A 19,435-nucleotide genomic window follows, 5' to 3' on the forward strand; every position below is an offset into this window, starting at 1 on the left:
CCTCCACATGAGTGGCAGACTGTTATTTGGCGAACTGGATTTGTTTCCCCACTCCTACCTATGAAGCCTGCTAGGTGATCTTGGGACAGTCACAGTTCTCTCAGAACTCTCTCAGACTTACCGACCTCATGAGGTGCTTGTTGTGGGGTGAAGAAGGGAAGGCAATTGTAAGCCATTTTGAGTATTTTTAAAAGGTAGAGAGAAGCAGGGAATAAAAACCAAATCTTTATCTCTTCTTCTTCAAAACAAATGAACGAACAAAATGGGGTGAATCCTGTGATGACCATTCTGAAATCACTGAACAAAAAGAATGTTGATCTCAGTGATTCTAAATCAGTGTTTCCCAACCTTTTCGAGGTCAGAGTACCCTTGACCTCACTCTTCATACCTCACGGTACCCCTGCTGCCACCCTCCACCTTCCCCTCCCATTGCCCCTGCTTGCCACACCCCCCATCTTCCCCTCCCAGGGTGAAGGGTAGCACTGGGGGGTGGTGGTGGCTGCTGACCTTGTGGCAGGCCCTGCCCCATGGGCCAGCTCCATGTCCTTGCTGGCGCTGGAGGGAGACACCACGAAAATGAGGGGGGGCAGTAGTGTTGCCGCAGTACCCCTGGGACATGCTCACGGCACCCCAGGATACCAGGGAACGCTGGTTGAGAAAGGCTGTTCTAAATGTTGCAGGTTGTACATTGCACAGTATTTAAGGTCTAAACCCTGAGGTCTAACTACTAGAAATGGTTCCCAGAGCTCTTCTCATCTCTGGCTCCGATGCCTGGAGTTATTTAATATGAATTTTGATGGGCTCACAAGGTCCTTAACGTGTCAAAACAAGTAGCACTTTGCCAGAATCATTCTGCCCAAAATAAATTATCAGCTGTTCTTCTTTCTCTGCATAATGTTGGACTTGTCATTTATGCTCTCTCTGGATCTTTTTCAGGTTTTCTATATGACTGTCTGGATAAATCTTTATTCTACTCTGCAAATATATTCCATAGGACAAAGCTGGAAAATCAGTATCTTGGTAACCTTAGGGGCCCTTGTTGGTGCCTTGGCCATTAGACTCATCATTCACCAGCAGCAGGGAAAGGTAAGATGCAAGGGGTATGTCCTGGGACAGTGGCAGCCCCAAAATACCAGAAAATGAGACTCTAAAAACGATACGTGAAGCAACTAATTGCAATGCAACACAGACATTTAATGCACATGTGGAAACACAAACTCTCCTAATACAAGAGTAGACACTACATGAACACCGTTCTCCAATCTAGAAATAGCCCAGATGAGCAATAAGAGCAAATGTCTGTCACAGCAAGACTCCTTGTACGGATATATTTCCTCAAGCCCCGCTTTCACTTTCTAGTCTCCCAGGAGCAAGGGAGATTTTCCAGTGAGCGCAGCTTTATCCCAGACCTCTTCCCTCCACCCACAGCCAGCTTACCCAGCGGCCAGAACACGGCCATACAGCCCGGAAACCACACAACACAACATAAATGGATTCACAATATCAGCTGGGTCTCTCTTGGACCTAACAGCATAGAAGTGCTCTGCTGGATCAGATTAGTAATACATCTAGGCTACCATACTGTTCCACACACTGGAAAACCCATTGTCCTTGATGGTCAACTGACAGAGTATAGCAACCACGGCCTCCCATTGGTGCTATTGGTGGTCAGAGATTTGCTGTCTCTGAATGTGGAGATTCCCTTTAGGTCTTCCGTAAAGTATACATGTCACTCCCTTTGTTAAACATAAGGGATGGAAAAGAGGCAATGTGTAACACTGTGTTCTAGGTTTAGGACAGCAGTTGGCACATCTGTGCTGAATCATAAATTAAAAAGTGTGTCTCTGCTGACTCACGCTTCTGCAAAACCATTCCACAACCACAGCTGAACTGCAGCAAGATGCAACATTAAGAAATACTTCTGTGCATCAACACGCTTACACTTGCCCAATTTGTCTAATTGAAAATGCATCTCTGGCTTCTGAGGTGGCTAATGAGGAAATTAATTTAATACAAATTAAACAAACAGGGAAGGTGGATGTAACCTTTCTCTGGAGAAAGGGTTCCATAGTTTTGGCATCATTGCTGAAGAAGGTCCAGTCCCCTTTGGCCACTTATCAAACTTCCAATGAGAGTTGCCCATAGGGAATGGCCTCTGAGACAGTAAAATTATGTGCAGATGTGTTTATGTGGTGCTTTCTGTTTCAGCTATTTCATGAGTCATCCCCGTTGTGGTCTCCACTGGCACCATGGAACCCACCAATGAATTTCATATCACCCACTTGCTCTCAAAGCATTTCTTCCCCCAAGCAAAGAGGGCTAGCGTGGTGTAATGGTTAAGTGCGGTACACTCCAGTCTGGAGAACTGGGTTGGATTCCCTGCTCTGCCACTTGAGCAGTAAAGGCTTATCTGGTGAACTGGATTTGTTTTTGTGCTCCTACACACGAAGCCTGCAGGGTAGTCACAGTTCTCTCCAAACCCTCTCAGTCTCACCCACTTCACAAGGTGTCTAATGTGGGGAGAGGAAGGGAAAGAGAGAAAGGCAGGGTATAAATCCAAACTGTTCTTCTCTTCAAAGAGCCAATCCTGGCTTTCCTCCACCTCATTGGAACAGAAGAGCCCAGGAGGCGTCACCTTTGCTTCTGCAGCTGCCTGGATCATGTCATGGCTGGGAACTTCCAAACTTTCTTTGGGCTCTTCACTATGCAATGAGCTTGTAGTGGAGTCTCTCTGTGTGTTTTTTTTTAAATTTGCATCCAAGATGGTATTCACTCCTTGCTGTGCAGTTTGTGTGACAAACTCTACTGGCTTGCTTTTCTTGTTCTCTTATCTCCACCAATCAACTCACTCTTAAAGGCACAGATCTCATCACACCTGGTAGTCTCAAGATTTCTGACCTTGTTAAAGCCCTTTAAATCACTGTTATATCAATATTGCTGTTCTTACAGTTATATCAAAATTGTGGCCCCTTGCTGAAAAATAATACCCTCCCCCAAATGAAAGAGGCAAAGCAATTCCCTGGACCACCTGGTGCTGAAGAAAGGGACAATGTCTTACAGCTAATATTCTTCCCCCTCTCCTCTACACACAGAGAGACTTCCTACCTCTTCTGCTGTCAAAGGAGGAAAGAGAGACTTCTTATTTCAATATTCTTGTATTAGATCTATCATTTTATCAATAGATCTAATATGGTACAAATGCTTGAAGTTGAAGTAAAAGTTTAACAAGCTCTTCCAGTCGTTGGAGAGGGTGGAAGTGGAGCAGGAGAACTGGAGTAGCTGTGGGCAAAGTGAAGATGTCTGGGACAAAGCTGTGCTCCCTGGCAAATATGCCCCAATCCAGCAGCAAAGAAAATAAAAGTCATGCTAGAAGTGATGTTGCTTGCCATGGAGAAAATAGAAAGTGGAAGTGGGGCTCAAGAAAATACATCCATATAAGAAATCTTGCTGCACAGATTGATCTCTGCAGCATGACAAACACCTTGTGCATAATCAGCCTCTGAATCTTTGGAAACTATGATTTTTCTACAGAGCTTCCAGTGATTCTACAATGGTATGATAGCACTTCTAGTTTCCCCCAGAAGAAGCATCACATTTTATTGTCGAAGGCTTTCACGGCCGGAATCACTTGGGTGCTGTGTGGTTTCCGGGCTGTATGGCCGTGTTCTAGCAGCATTCTCTCCTGACGTTTTGCCTGCATCTGTGGCTGGCATCTTCAGAGGATCTGAAGATGCCAGCCACAGATCCTCTGAAGATGCCAGCCACAGATGCAGGCGAAACGTCAGGAGAGAATGCTGCTAGAACACAGCCATACAGCCCGGAAACCACACAGCACCCAAGTATCACATTGTGTGCAACTCTAACCCCGTGTCCCCACCACCCTTTGTTGCTGTGCAATTGGTCCTACCATCAATGGCAGCAATTTTATTGTGAGGCCCACTAGCTATTCTCAAAATTCCAAAACTGTCCATAGGTTCAAGAAAGTTGGGAACCCTATCCAAGAATACCCTTGTAAAGTAGGCCAGTATTCCAATATTGCAGGGATGGGGATGGATGAGAGAGAACTAGGGAACCCTGCCTAAATCTATCTTCTGAGTTCACAACAGAGGTAAAATTCAAACGAATGATCTTCTGATTCATAGCTCATGATGCTATACTAGCCATCAGTAACATAGTGCCAAGGGGGCGGGGGTGGTGCACCGGGCACGTGCCAGTGTGAGGGTGTGGCATGTGTGTAGTGGGGGCATTCCATGATGTGGCAGGGCATTCCAGGGCATGGCGGGGGTGGGCGGGGCATGGCAGAGGCACAGGGCGCAAGCATGCCCTGGGCGCAGTTCCCCCTCGCTATGGCTCTGCTAGCCATGACTTCTGTTCCAAGTCTAAAGCATGCATTAGCAATCTCAGTATGCCTCTCCCCGACGCTGTTCACAAGAGACCAGCGGTTCAGATGTATTAACATCTCCAGGCCTTTATTATGCAACAGATGAATATGAACACAGACATGAGATTGATGGCTGCCAATGAAGTTTTCATGAAACATGAATTGCTGGTGGGAGTCACTGACCAACTGGACCAGCTGCATAGCATCCCACAGGTATGCTTTCTGTGTCAAAACAGCTTCCATCTGCCTCTGGGAACTTATCATTACTCATTTTACACAAGCAGTCAGATGTTGCTGGGACAGAGCTTTTTGGAGTGTAGCTTCAGTAGGATGAGAAAGACTCAAGTCCGTGTCAACCACTGGAAGTTCCATGACCGGAACTGCAGATTTTTTAAAATGCAGGTATCAGGTGAGCAAGAGATCAGTTCTAATTGGGGCCCTGGTGTGATATTGGGGGTAGTTAAATGGTCAGCAATGAGGCAAGGATGGAGGGAAGGCTTAACCCCTCCTTCCTTTGCATAATCGTTCAAATCAGACTCTGATCCCCGTATTCCTTAGAACTTCATTTTTAAAAAATAAACGTGATTGCTTTAATCACAGAACTTCCAGCATCTTGTCTTGTTTGGCCCGGAGAACACTGGGTACAAGTGAGGTCTTACAAAAGGGGGACAGTGATTTATCAGGCTGGTTACTGAAAAACCAAGACCTACTCCCCGGTAAATAGTTGTATATATTCATAGCCACACTCAGTAGTGGGATCCAAAATTTTTAGTAACAGGTTCCCTTGCCAGCCCCCCCTCAGCAAAGGGGGCAGAGGCAAACCTGAGCCCTGGGCAAAACCTGAGTTGGATGCCCCCCCATGGGCAGCCACCCCACCACGACCCCAACAACTTGTTTTGCACCAGGTCATTTCTAAATCATCATCACATTATAGAAAATGCCCCAACTCACAAATCTGAACACAGCAATGGTGAAACACACAGGTTCTTTGATAGAGACTGGTGAGATAAAAGGTACGAAAGGCTGAGAATCCATGAATTGCAGTACCTGAAAGGGATTAACCCAGTTCAGGGAGTTACATTATTAGTCGCAATTGCTATATGGAACCTTCACGTTCAAAGGCAGGATGCCTCTCTGGGAGGCGAAGGCGTGGAGATGGAAAAGCAGACCCAATTAGTAACCCCCTCTCAGCACACACAAATAATTAGTAACCCACTCTCGGGAACTGGTGAGAACCTGCTGGATCCCGCCTCTGGCCACACTCCACGATGAAGTTTGCTGGTTCCAAATGAGTCCTAGTAAATTGCACAAACCACTATGAGGAATGCTATTGCTAACTCAAATTGCTTCTGGTTTCTGAGATTTCACCAACCTTGACCTTTCCAGCTGACCCTTACAGCATGAGTTTAGAAATATATGTCACTGAGTTAAATGGAAGCAGAGACTCTTAGGGGACTGGATTCTGTGCCCAAATTCTCATACTAATGCCTGCAAATTGGGATTATGCAACACATACAGTCCTACAAACTGTCTGCCTCTATAAGGAAATTGTGCTTCTCTGTTCTTTTCCCATATTCTTCAGCTGTGGTTTGTTCATTTCAATGTGGAACCATGCCTTCAATCTTTAGAAGAGTCAATTGAAGCCATGAAGAGGAACCAAGAGGTGAGTTATGCTGTCTGGGCTGCCTCTGGGGTGATCCCAAAGTGAGGCTGCTTCAAAATTCTCCTCATACAAATTTTTCCACAGATTTTGGAGCTCTGGTTACCTCTTTTTTCTCCCTGGAATAGAATTCTCCATTGAGGATCCTCTGCAGTTCCCAAGCACTTGTGCATGAGCAATGTGTTGCCTGTTTCACTTTCTTCACAATTCATGCGCTTTGATTGTGTGTTCTTGCATGGCAGGGGGTTGGACTTGAGGGCCCTTGTGGTCTCTTCCAACTCTATGATTCTAATGTCTTATACTGCCCTGCATTAGAAAGGTGAAGTTTCCCCCTCAGTCGTGTTCGACCCTGGGGTACCACTGCAAGCAGTGATTTTATAGGCAAGCCATTTGTTGTGGGACAGTTTGCCATTGCTTTCCCCAATTACTCATGCACAAATATGCATCAATAGTGAGCTGCATAAAAGCAATCTTGATGAGATGAAATATATAATCAAGTTTCTTTTATGGCTGTTTGTGCCCCACAGCAATTTGTACTTGTGTACATTGACAAAAAAGACCACACAAATAAATAAACAGAAGTTGGGATGAGATTATATGCCTGGTTTCATCAAGATTCTTTTATTTGATCCTTTGGTAAGAACTAGGATAGGGGGCCTTTCCCCACTTACCTTAAGCCCTGTGCTACTCGAGGAGAGTAGCGCAGGGTCCCTCGGCACTCCCCACTGAGAGGGGCGGCGACAGTGCAGCTGCTGTCGCGCACCTCAGCGCGCAGCATCCCAGGCGCTCTTCTTAACTGTGCCTTTTGATGGCCCCGCACAGAGCACGGGGTTGTGGGGACAGCCGGGCGCGCGCCTGGGATGCTGCGCGCTGAGAGCAGCGCGAGGCATAGAGGGGAACTACGAGAGTGGGGAAAGGTTTGATGTCTCTAATTAACTCCACAATCAAGGCATGTGTAAGTTGCATCAGCTTCTTCAGTTGATTTCTTCTCCTGCTGCATTACTAAGGCACATGAGCACACTAGTGAAACATTACAAAATATCAGTATTTATATATGTATTAAATTTCTACCCTGCCCATCCCCGAGGGACTCAGGGTAGCAATACAATAAAAATAATATACAATATTATATGACTGTAATTATGGTTGCACATGCTTTTTGTGTGATGTTTTGCCAGGTTTGCAACTCCAGGTTGGGAAATTCCTGAAGATTTGGTGTTGGAGCCTGGGGAGGGGAGGGTTTGGAAAGGAGAGGGACTGTAGTGGACTATGATGCTCCAAAGCAGGCATTTTCTCTAGGGGAATTGATCTCTGGCGTCTGGAAATCAGCTGTAATTCTAGGAGATCTCCATGACACACTTGGAGGTTAGCAAACCTGTGTTTTACTGATGTACACTTGTACTCTGGTCTACAGTGGTACACTATGTGGAGAGGTGTGCTATCGTGGCTACGACTGATCATTGCTCTTCTCATCATTACACTCTTAAAATCTCCATAGATGTGTCACTATTGGCGGTCTGCAGGCAAGCAGGTCAATAAATTAGCCCACAAAGCATTCAGAGAAAAGAATCAGGCCAGATCAGTAGTTTTGGGAGACTAATTGGAACCCTGTTAACCTCATGTGTCACCTGATTTCTGCTGAGTTGGTTGCTGCAATGCCATCCTCTGGCCATCTTCTTGTGGTGGCAGCACAGAGCAGTAGAGAGAATAAGCTAAAGCTTCCCTGACTCTGGTAAACTACCATGGGCAGTATTAGGGTTCCCAGCTCTGGGTTGGGAAAGACCTGGAAATCTTAAGGGTAGAGCATGAGACAGGCAGGTTTTGGGAAGAGGAGGGACTTCTGTGAGGCCACAGAGTAAAGCTATAGTATTCACCTTCCAAAGCGGCCATTTTTTCCCCTCCAGGTTAACTGATCATTTGGAGATCAGTTGTCACAGTGGGAGATCTCCCTGGAGGTTGGGAATTCCAGGCAGTTCAGAGTGTGTATATCTTGCTGTTATTGCTTGAGAAACTGGGCACGCACAACAAAGCGTATAGACAACTAAACACCATTTTGACCAAGCAGCGCTTTTGTGTACGAGCTATCCTGAGGCCTGCCACTTTCCCTCCCTTTTCCAGTCTGCTCTGAGGCACAACCTGGATGAGCTCTGCCTTGTCACTGAGACCGCCATCTTGCCAGCACAGGAGGAAAAAGCTGACAGCTCTTTGGAGGAGACACCATTGCTGCCTGACACCAGGAACAAACGCAGGAGCGCCCTGACATGCCGAGAGCTCCTCCAGCTTATTCCAGATGGTGCCCCCAAAGTAAGAGTTTCTTGGCAGCAGGGAGGTTGAAAGCTATGTGACTTCAGTTGCCTCTGTGATTCATCAAGGAAGCTGCCGCCTCTGAAGTTAAATCTGCCAATTCTTTTGTTGATGTTGCTCTTCTAAAACCACTTAAAGTCTTGCACCTTTTAAAGCTGGCTGACAAGGAGGAAGTGAAGCCGCCACAAGCTTCCGTATCAGTGCCAGGAAAACCGGCACCTTTTCAGTCTGTGATACTGCTTTTAAAGGCACCATCTCACGGCTGGAAAAAGTAAGGCATAAAACACAGAGCTAGGGAGGAATTTACCTTACTGAACAAACACAGTGCAGAAATGATTGCATTGATGAACAGCGTCAGAACAGCCTAGGCCAGGGATCTGCAACCTGTGGCTCTGGAGCCGCATGCGGCTCTTTCAGCCTTATACTGTGGCTCCGCGTGGGCTGGAGGTCGGAGGGTAGCATGGGTGTGTCCCTCCAGGAAAGGTGAGTGGAGGGGCCAAACTGGAGGCAGCTCTGTGCGGAGCCGCCTCTCAGGCTCAGAAGATCTTCGGGGCCGTGGAAAATGGGTCCAAATGGCTCTGGGTGGTAAAGGTTGCTGGCCCCTGGCCTAGGCCAAGAGTGGCCAACCTATGGTGCTCCAGTTGGCAATGCGGGTAGGGGCTGATGGGAATTGTAGTCTGTGAACATCTGGAGAACCATAGGTTGACCAACCCGGCCTAGGTGGATCAGGCCCAGCATCGATCTAGTAAACTTACGGTGCTAGGGTTGCCAGCTCCTGTTTGGGAAATTCCTGGAGATTTGGAGGTGGAGATTGGGGAACGTCTGTAATGCCATACAGTCCACCCTCTGAAACAGCCATTTTCTCCAGGGAAACTGCTCTCTGTTGTATTTTCAGATGTTCAGGCCTCACCTGGAGGTTGGCAACCCTAAATGGTTCTTGCAATGGCCAGCCAGTTGCTCAACAACCAGCCAAGTTGCTCAACAACCAGCCATTCGGAGGTGGTGTGCCTCTGACCATGGATATTTTGTTTGGATAGAATAGAAAATTGACAGAACAGACTTGTTCTCCATTACATTCTTTAATCCTTTAAAAAGGAGAAGAAAATTAGCCCTAATGGATTAGACTAAGGGATTTCTAATGAAGTGGGTCTTGTTTCTAGAAATGATCAGCCAGATGTTGCTGGGAAACCCACAAACAGGACACAAAATCAATCACCCTTCCCCCTGCTTTCTTTCCAGGACCAGCTCTTCAGAGGTATACTGTCTCTGAATCTGGAGATTTCATTGACAGGCCATGGTTGACAAGTCTTCAACAGACTGCCTCCCCCACAAATTTGCCTAATCCGAACCAGCAAATTCCATGGGAATGGTAGTTCTGTGATTTGACATGGGACAGGAATCTTTAATGTAACTCTCAGCCCGCTCACCAAACTACAACACCCAGAATTCTCTGAGGAAGGCAATGGCCATTATCGAAAATAATTTTTATTTGGCTGAGCCAGTTAAGACTAGCTGGCTTGATGTGCCACATGTTTCCTTGCCAGATTTATGGTGGAACATGCAGTATTAAGACAGACCATCTTGTCCAGTGTTTTCTATTTCTGGCGGAAGTAGAAGGATAAAAAGTGTGCTGCTGGCTTCATGTGCTGCATGTTTCCATATAAAGTGTTCTGATGTACCACATGTTTTCTGGCCAGATTTATGGTGGAACACGCAGTATTAAGACAGACCATCTTGTCCAGTGTTTTCTATTCCTAGTGGAAGTGGAAGGATTACTGAAATCCTATAACTGAAGATCCAAAGTGCTGAACTTGGGATCTTTCGTGTACGAAACCAGAGCTATGGCCTAGGTATTAAAAGGTACCAGTGCCCAGTCTTCCTTCCTGGTTACTCCCAGAAGCCTTTGAGAGACAGCAGGCTAAAGGTCCTATGTAAATGGTGGTGGATGTCTCATTTCAGGTCATGGCCCAGCAGCTGTTGATGATCTACAGTGGCTATTACATCAGGCTCTTGGTTAGCAGCCAGCTGCCAGAGGCCCCCGTGAGACGTCATGTCATGTTCACCCACATCCCCTGCCTGTGCCAATTTATTGAGTTCGCAGTGCTGAGGAAGAGATGCTTTTCATTCAAGCTGAGGTGAGACATGCAAGGAGCCTACAGCCAGCACAACTTGAATTCATTCTCTCCGAGTGTAGCGTCAATGGACAGAGCAAGGAGAGAGACTACGCCTGTGAGGATGAGCACCGATTGTTCTCCATAAGGCAGAGGTATAAAGCAGACATTTTTTAGAGACACCCCTATCTCAATGTGAAGAATTCACTTTAATACTAAGCTAAGTCAAGAGTCTGCCATCCTCCATACTCTCTGCCCAGTGCCCAGTGGCAACTCTCCAAGGTTTTCCAAACTTTGAGATCTTCGACATCTACATGCTGGGATCCTGTTAAACCTTTTCTATAGATTTTTTTGGGGGGTGGGAAGAGGGTGTTTACAATTTTCACTGATTTCCCCCTCTGCTGCAGACCTCCCACTTTTTCCCATTCTTAGTGTTCTTCCGTGTTCTAGAAGTAGCATTTCAGGGGCTGTCTAGCCTGCTACATGGGTGAGCGTGTTTGTGTGTGAAAAAGTCACACGCTGCTGATGGAAATCCTTCCGTCGGTGACTTTTGGCAGCATCCAATAATATGTCTTTCACAAAAGCACCTTTTTGAGCCCCATCCAAAGGCAGGAGGGAAAGGGCTTGAGGGAGTGTCGTGGCCTTGCAGCAGCATGTTTCTCCTCCCTGCGGCACCTGCCTGGCGGAGGAGGCAAATGCAGCAGGGGCTGCTCGCCCTCAGCCCCACCACAGCAAACCCTGGAAAACTGGGCTGCGGTGGGGCTGTGTTGGCATCTTGAACTGATGCCAGCATGTGTGGGGGTGTGCGGACTGGGGCATTGCTGAGGGCAAAGCCAACATTAGTTGGCATCTTCCCAGGGTTTCAGGCTGGGAATGCAGCGCTATGGGGTTTCCAGTGTCATGGGGTGGGGGTGTTAGAGCTTTTTTTTTTTTTTGCTCTCTCCAGAAAGCCCTCTTGGAGTTGGTGGGGCGGCACCATATTGGTGCCATATCCCACAAGTTTCTGGCTTTGGATGGGGCTGCCTGTCTAGCAACTTGGAATGCAACAAATTCCTTAAAATCAGCCTGTATAATTGTAAAGTTCAATGTATGGAACTCCGGGAATGTTATTTGGACCAGTGAGGACCTGCAAAGGGAAGAGATGGGTTAGGGCTACAGGGTTTGGGAAAGGTGTGGAGTGCTCTCCTCACTCCTGCCTGCTTTAAGTTTCCTGGAAATTGTGATAATGCTAGGAAAAGTTGAAGGCAGGAAATGACACGAGAGGAATCAAGAAAGCCTCAGTTTGCAAGTCCTGTGCAAGGCTGTTAATGATAAGACACAGTATAGGTATCTTTCTTCAATTAACGGGGCTTAAATAAGCTGGTGGGAGTACAATTTTAATGTAGGAAATTGTGCAAGGGGATGTGTTAACCCCTTGTTCTCCAGTACCTTGGCCCTGAGCCACATCACGCCACCCTATGACTGCTTTTTGGAACCAGATAACACATCTAGAATTCTAGTTGTTGAACTTTTGCCTTCCTGGATAGTTCAGCTCAGTTTCATTCATTGGAACATGTGATTGGGGTTCAGGCTGTGTTAACTTCTGAAAAGGGAAGCTTGAAACTTCAACCCTTTGTGCTTGGTGGATATCAGGTTGGACTGTGGGATTTGGAACCATTTCTCCTTGACCCTCTTGCCTTCCAAGCCTGTAAATAAACAGATGTTTATGGGATGATGATACTTTAACTGTCAATACTCTTTTTTTTTTGCCAGAGGTAATGATTCTGTGAACACTGTTTCAGACTTCCCGCTTCTGGGAGAGGGACACCTACCAAAGCTTAGAGCTCTAGGGCAGATCTCTCATTTGTTACAAGGGTTGGATACGACATAAATGTGACTTGGTCAGTCCAAACTTGGGGGGAGGGGCTACTTCAGCTGACCCCAGAGCAGTGTGTGTGTGTGTGTGTGTGTGTGTGTGTGTGTGTGTGTGTGTGTGTGTGTGTGTCTGGACTGGTGAGCCCTTAGCAGGGTAGTTGCCTTGACAGGGTTTACCAGGCGGATGAGCCAAGTAAGGTAATCCTCCTCTTTACTTCCAATTGGGCTGGATAAACTCCCTCAATGGGCTAGATCAGGGGTAGGGAACCTGCGGCTCTCCAGATGTTCAGGAACTACAATTCCCATCAGCCCCCACCAGCATGGCCAATTGGCCATGCTGACAAAACTGATTGTAGTTCCCTGTTTATCAGGACAAGCAAATGTCCTGGTAGAACCCTCCGGCTGCATCTTTCAGCCCCTAATTCCAATACCAAACTATACAGCCAATGGTGGCGACAATAGGAGGCTGTAGTTTAAAGCTATCAGAAAAATATAAAATTCTCAGAATATGACTTCTGTCCCTTCTCTAGGTGCTTCTCTTGATAATTCTCCAGAGGGATAGAAGGACCATCAATGACCAACAGCAACACAAAATGTATTTTAATGGTTGCTTTAATACTTGCTTTTCATTTTAATCCAGCATTAAAAAAAAAAGTTAGGTGATCACAGGCAGGGGAAATTTGGACAAGTTCCTCTCCACACTGATGGGAGTTTGTGAACCTGTCTTCATAATGCTCTGTGATGAGGTGAGCGGAAGTGCTTGCAAATTTAGTGATGTCCTGGTTTTCCAAAGGGTGGCAGTGCAGGAACCCATTCCAGAGAGATCCCTTCACTGTTATTACTCTATCGTCATGTTCCACAGGGCTGTTCTGGGGCTGGAAAGGGACTGGTCCCTTCCCCGCTGGGTGGTGCTTGACGAATTGGTGCCTTTATACCTGGAAACACACAAAGAATGAACATCTATGTGGCAGCAACAACCGATAGATCCTTTCCTCTGGTCTCATAGACTGGATAGGATTGTTTAGGTATCTATTTGGAGACTATCATTTGAGGAACATGGAAGAACTGCAAATGCACCCCTCTATTGCTCCAGTGGTCTGTTCACCCAGAGGGAGATCTCTGTGATGGACAAGAGGGAATTTGCTTTTCCTGGTTTCAGCCAATCACCTTTCAAAGTGGGAGGACTAGAATGTTAGAAGAGGAGGAAAAATACAGTGGTTACAGAATGGTTACAGAGGGAATGTTATGAGGGAACAAGAGATATCCTGATTACTCAGGGAGTCAAGTAAGGTTTTTGGTAGGTAATCAGGGTTTCAATGCTATTTCCCTCAAAACCATTAAAAGTCAAATGTCGGTCTATTTTGTGCTTATCAATCTGAACCTCTCAAAAGATCTAGAATTTTAAATACATCAGTTCTCTAACACCAGTTCTCAGTTACTCTGTTCCTTCATGCCACTACCCTCCAAAGAGGGTTGGAGAACAACCAGACATTTTTTTTGCAGTGAATATTAGCACTTGCTTTACAATGAATAACACTTGCTCTGGGTTGCAGAGAAATGGGGGAAACTGTCCTGCTGAATTTAAGTTTTGTCCCTCTGGGGACTGGGTTGTCCAAAAAAAACATATCTTCACCCCACACTTGAGACTCCAGAAGATGATGACGTTCCTGGTCAAGTGGGATACCCTGGTTCAACCTTCAAAGGATACCCTGGTTCAAACCTTTTATAGAGAGAGAGGCTAGCAGAACCTACCCTTTACACTGCTTGTCTGTCTATAAAACACCCAAAAAGCGAAACCAACCTGAAATTATTTGTTACCTGGATGGGACACAGTATTCAAATAAAGGCAACTTACAAATGTTTGCTTATTCTTGTACAAACAGTTCTGCCCTGATTAACAGGCTATGAATGTGTGAGAAAGAGTGCATCTGTATGAGAAATACAGCACCAGTAAACTTAAAGGGGAAGTGTCAGTCAAAAAGCAGCAAAGCAAAGCTGCCCATAGGTTGCAACATACTTAAGGGGGGGCTTCCCAGTTATGCAGAAAAAAATGGCTTGATAAATTAAATAAAAGGGGGAAAGAAACCCACCCAAGATAAAAGAAACATAGGCATGCTCTGGCCCTTTCCGCACGGTGCGCAAGATGCCCAGGACACTGAAAAGCGGCATCCCTGGGGAGGGTTTCACTGGCACAATGCCGATGCGCTGTTGCATGGCCAGCAAGCCTCACGCAACCCCCGAGCGGTGCGAAGACGCTGCTTCTGAACTGTTTGTTGAAAGCAGTGACTTCCAACCGCTGCCGTGCAAATGCCCTGCGACTCCAGAGCTGTCGCGCAGGGCAGGGGGGCATTGTCCCCTGGCCTGTGCAACGTGCCGGAAGGCCAGAGGGGATGGTAAGGAGTTTGGGGGATGGCACAGCCTCTGCACAGGCTGTGCCATCTTCCCCACCCCTACCGGTACCATCTGTGTGAACGGTCCCGGGGGGGTGCATTGGCACCCCCGCAGCATGGCCGTGTGGAAACGGCCTTTGGGAGACCTAGAATGCTGAGAGCAGCTTCGCATCAGTTAAAGGATACCCAGCCAAGAAATAAATGGTGAAATTGGACTACTCATGCCTGCCAGATTATAGAATCTGGCAGATTATAGAATCTGGTGGGGATTAGGATATGTAATATTTCCCAATGGTTTCTCCTCACCCTGCCATGTAGATGCTAAACAACCTGGCAATTAGTACTAATAGTCAGCAGGAATGGGGCTTCTCACCTGGTCCTCATTGACTCTTCTTCCAAGGAGAATGATCTGATGTACCACTGGGCCAAAACCATAAACAGGTGCCCCCACAAGCTCCCCTTACCTTGATTCTTTGCTTGGGGTGAATCAGACTCTTCCTCTTCTCCTTTACAGCAGCACACACGTGCAATACGTGCACACACATAACTGCAGGCTGGAGACAAAAGGAAAGACATAACTCACCCATAAGTGGAGCACATAGTGCATGACAGCCAAGAAAGCTGATGTGTGGTAGGTTCAGGATAGGCAAAAGGAGGCATTTTGCCATATAATGTAGAATTATCCTACATAGGAAGATCAACATGGTGCTTGACTAGTGATCTAAAAGTCATGGAGATTCCTGAATGAAGTGAGGCCAGTCACTCTAAGTTCAGTTGAAGGAGACATATGGTATTCTGAAATGTTTGGAGGAAGGATAGGATTAATGCATCAGGCAGATAGGAACTCACTACCACAACATGCAGTGATAGTTGGGATGCTGGCTCCGGGTGGGACCTGGGGATCCCCCACCATTACAGTTTATCTCCAGATTATAGATGACACCAGGCAAGCACATAGTTCCCCTGCTGGGATCAGCAACAGTGTCTACCAGGCATAATCTTGATATCAGCCTTGTGGAGCAGAGCAATGGTAAAATGGATGTCAGTCTTAATTCAAGGATCTGATATCAAAAGGTTCTGCCTGACACATGATATCAACCACCCCCCCAATTAAGAATGCAGAGCTTCAGACAATGCCCGTCCTAAGGGTGCAGCCACTCGAATCTGGTTAACAACAGCCCAACCTTGAGAAAACACACCTGACTCTGGTTCCACAATGAACTTGCTTGGGAGAGGCAAAAGCTGTGGGCACCCAGTTGAAGGTGAACCTGATGCCCACAGAATGAGTGTCCAGCCATCCAAACTTTAGCAAAGTTGGCTGGTTCCTTTCAGGAGACTCACACCAGCAGCCCTGCAGGAAATTAGCACCCCTACCCAAAACACCCCCCAGAGCCCCCCTCCCCCAAATCTCCAGCACAGAGCCAGCTGGGCATAACAGCAAGCCCCATTGAAGTTTGGTGAAAGTTGGTTCAGGGGGTCCAAAGTTATGGACCCTCAAAGGGTCCTGCCTCCTGTTAGCTCCTATTGGAAACAATGAGGGCACTTCATTTTGGGGCCCATAACTTTGGACTCCCTGAACCAAACTTTATCAAACTTTATCTCTGGATGATACCCTGAAATTTTGGTGCCGCTAGCTGTAAAAGTGCACCCCCTGCAGGCACAAACACAAAAACACCAAAAATACAAAAAAAAATCAGACCGACCCGAATTTTTTGGGTATACATGAATATTCGGGTATATCCGAATGTGTTATTTGTCTTATTTGGGCATACAAATAATTTTATGCCCGAATAAATCCGAATTTTACCAAATTTCTAGGGTATTGACCAAGCCTATCCTGCACTCATTTCCCATAATATTAACTTAATCTCAGAAACCTCCTGTCCAATTTTTAAGGATCATCAAACTTCCAGATTTTCTTTGTTTTAATTTAATCAGAACAGTCCAAGGTCATTTTATCAGCACTGTCCAAAACACATCAAGTTTTGGGCTCTCCCAGGTTTTAATCCCTTCAAATAATTTTCTACTGCATTGCCCATGCCTGGGAATGGAACTTTGCATCTTCTATCATCGCCAGAGGGTCCTTTTTTCCTGTAACTAGGAGCCCCCCACAATCTATGGCTCTTTGCCCTTGGATTGCTTCCTTGAGCACAATGTAATTTTTCTACAAGAAGCACTGACTATTTCACTCTCATGCTACTCAGACCTCTTCACTTTTGGAACAGTAAACATTGTCCTCCTAGTGCCCTTAGTTATTCCCACTATCACTTGTCTCTTTATTTCCTAGGCTTAAATTCTGTGAGTGTATTTTTATTATTTTTGATCCCTTAATAAAGTTGTACCCTTCTTCACCTGAATTCTGTTTTGAGTGGATTTCTTAGGGGATGGACCTCTGTATACACTGGTACAGATCCTCTGTTCATGTCTCACTTTGCCGGTCTGTTTCCAGGTAATTCTCCCAGTAATCCAAAGAACATGCTAGACCATTTGGGTAATACAGAGATCAGTACCTCTGGACAAAATATGTGCTCTGAAGGGTGGACTATATAACATTATATCCTTCTGAAGTCTCTGTCCTCCCCAAGTTCTGTCCGCAAATCTTCACGAATTTCCAGTGTGGTGTAGTGGTTAAGAGCAGGTGGATTATAACCTGGAGAACTGGGTTTGATTCCCCACTCCTCTACCTGGGTGGCAGAGGCTTATCTAGTGAACCAGACATGTTCTGCACTCCTACATTCCTGGGTGACCTTGGGTTCATCACAGCTTTCTCAGCCCCACCCACCTCACAAAGTGTCTGCTGTGAAGAGAGGAAGAGAAAGTAGCTTGTAAGCCACCTTGAGTCTCCTTACAGGAAAGAAAGGTGGGGTAGAAATCCAAACTACTCCTCCTCCTCCTCCTTCCCCCCAACCTGGATCTGGCAACCCTATGCCCCCACCCCCCACCAATGGTCCAGGGGCAGGTGACTGCACAAAATCCATACAGCAGGCCTAACACCACACAAACAAATCTAACAAAACCAACAATGGAACACAAAGAACCATTACTGATGAAAAAATTATAAACAATTATTTCAAGTGACAAAAAAGGGAACATTTGCCTGTCACTGGCCCATGTTGTTAAACCGGTGTACTTGATTTCAGTTTGGATCAGGATGGGGGGAGGGTTCTCTGGATCAGTTTCCTGAATATTAGACTGTCTTGGGGACTTGCTTGATGCAGATCTGTGCATCCAGTAGGGCAAACTGTAGCCTTGCAAGGTTGTTAGGGGTAAGAAAAACCTTGCAGGGGAAGGCTTAAACCCTTTTTTGAGGGATGGGGTGAGGAGACAGCCACACCATTGCTGCAATTTGAATTGAGACCCTTATGCCAGTTTTTTTTAAAATCCCAGCATTTCATGTGTCAAGGATCTTAGAGGGATTAGAAAGATGAGTAAGCAAATTCAGAGAGGAGAAGTGCACTAGCAGATATTAGCCAGAATATCTAAATCAGTGTTTCCCAACATTTTTGATATCACGGTACCCTTGACCTCACTATTTATATCTCACGGTACTTCTGCCACCCCAACCTTCCCCTCCCAGTGTCCCTGCCTACCACCCCCACCCCTCACCACCTTCCACTCCCATTGCCCCTGCTTGCCACCCCCACCCCACCCCCTTCTCCTCCCAGGGTGAAGGGAAGCACTATGGAAGTGGCTGCTGACCTTGCGGCAGATCCTGCCTCCTGGGCGAGCTCCATGTCCTTGCTGGCACCGGCGGAAGACACCTCAAAAGTGAGGGGGGGCTAGTAGCATTGCCGCGGTACCCCTAGGGACATGCTCATGGCACCCCAGGGTACCATGGAACCCTGGTTGGGAATCACTGACCTAAATGGAACGTTCACTGCCAGAAACTCGATATGTCTGAATTGTTGGTGGGGAGAGCAGCAGGGTGTGGCTTTGGCTCCCCCATCTTTTAAGCTTCCCAGGGTTGGTTTCTTGTTTTACACAGGACACTGGGCTAGATAGACCCAGGCTTCTGATCCAGCAGGTTCCTTCTAAGTTTCCTTATGGGGCCAAATTGCTGTAAGAAAGGGGGCTCATAATTCTGCCTGAAAAAAGAGGGAAGTTGGGGAGCATGAACCCGAAATGGTTAGAATTTGTACAGGGGTGGGGAGGAGGAAGAGAGCGATCAAGAGCAGTGAAAAAACGCAAGCTGTAATGTCAGCGCCCTTTGCTACTGCGACCCCCACCCTTGGTTTACACAGAAGTGGTCAGCAATAACCTTGCTTTAAGTAAAGCCCACCTGAACTTACCACTGATAATCACTCAGACCATGTTTTCTTAGGCCACAGATAGTCTTCCTTTCTCCCTTTCTCTGCTGCAGGCGGCCTCTCTGCTTTCGCCTTTGCCCAGCTAGTTTATAATTGTTGTTCTTCCGTCTCTTATTGCATCAGTCCCTCCTGGGTGTTGCTCTAGTAACCCAAGTCAGGTGACTGAGAAGAAGCCAGAACTGTATGACTCTGCATTTTATTTGTTTTAGGGCTGGGTGTGTGAGCACTTGCTGCGCTTGGCGATCACAAGGTGTCAGCAGATGGGCAGGGCAAAGGGACATTATTCTGCAATAACTGCTGCTAGCACTTTTCTAGTGATGGTAGGGAGTTGCTTTTCACAGTGTTGGGCCATTGATCTATCTGCACATGTGTGCAAAACGCCCTCAAGTTGCAGCCAACTGATGGTCACCCCATAAGAAGAGGAAGAG

General features: G+C 46.6%; 1 protein-coding gene and 1 long non-coding RNA gene across 5 annotated transcripts in view; one reads left to right on the plus strand and one right to left on the minus strand.

Annotated features, from left to right (window-relative positions):
* Nucleotides 1-12,175, plus strand: part of TMEM268 (transmembrane protein 268) — a 28,591-nt gene extending 16,416 nt beyond the window's left edge. For all 4 annotated transcript variants that reach the window (XM_048513321.1, XM_048513324.1, XM_048513322.1 and 1 more), the window contains 5 exons: nt 937-1,086; nt 4,484-4,594; nt 5,964-6,044; nt 8,160-8,345; nt 10,305-12,175. In XM_048513321.1, coding sequence (XP_048369278.1) covers nt 937-1,086; nt 4,484-4,594; nt 5,964-6,044; nt 8,160-8,345; nt 10,305-10,484 — 708 coding nt within the window. In that variant the 3' untranslated portion in view covers nt 10,485-12,175. The remainder of the gene's footprint in view (nt 1-936; nt 1,087-4,483; nt 4,595-5,963; nt 6,045-8,159; nt 8,346-10,304) is intronic.
* Nucleotides 12,176-12,904: 729 nt separating this feature from the next.
* Nucleotides 12,905-19,147, minus strand: LOC125442155. Its single transcript, XR_007245948.1, has 3 exons — nt 18,990-19,147; nt 15,165-15,254; nt 12,905-13,245 (listed from the first exon to the last, which is right to left on the minus strand). It is a non-coding gene; the product is annotated as an uncharacterized LOC125442155 (long non-coding RNA).
* Between the last annotated feature and the right edge of the window lie 288 nt (nt 19,148-19,435).

The sequence above is a fragment of the Sphaerodactylus townsendi genome, linkage group LG12 (assembly GCF_021028975.2).
Source record: "Sphaerodactylus townsendi isolate TG3544 linkage group LG12, MPM_Stown_v2.3, whole genome shotgun sequence".
NCBI lineage: Eukaryota > Metazoa > Chordata > Lepidosauria > Squamata > Sphaerodactylidae > Sphaerodactylus > Sphaerodactylus townsendi.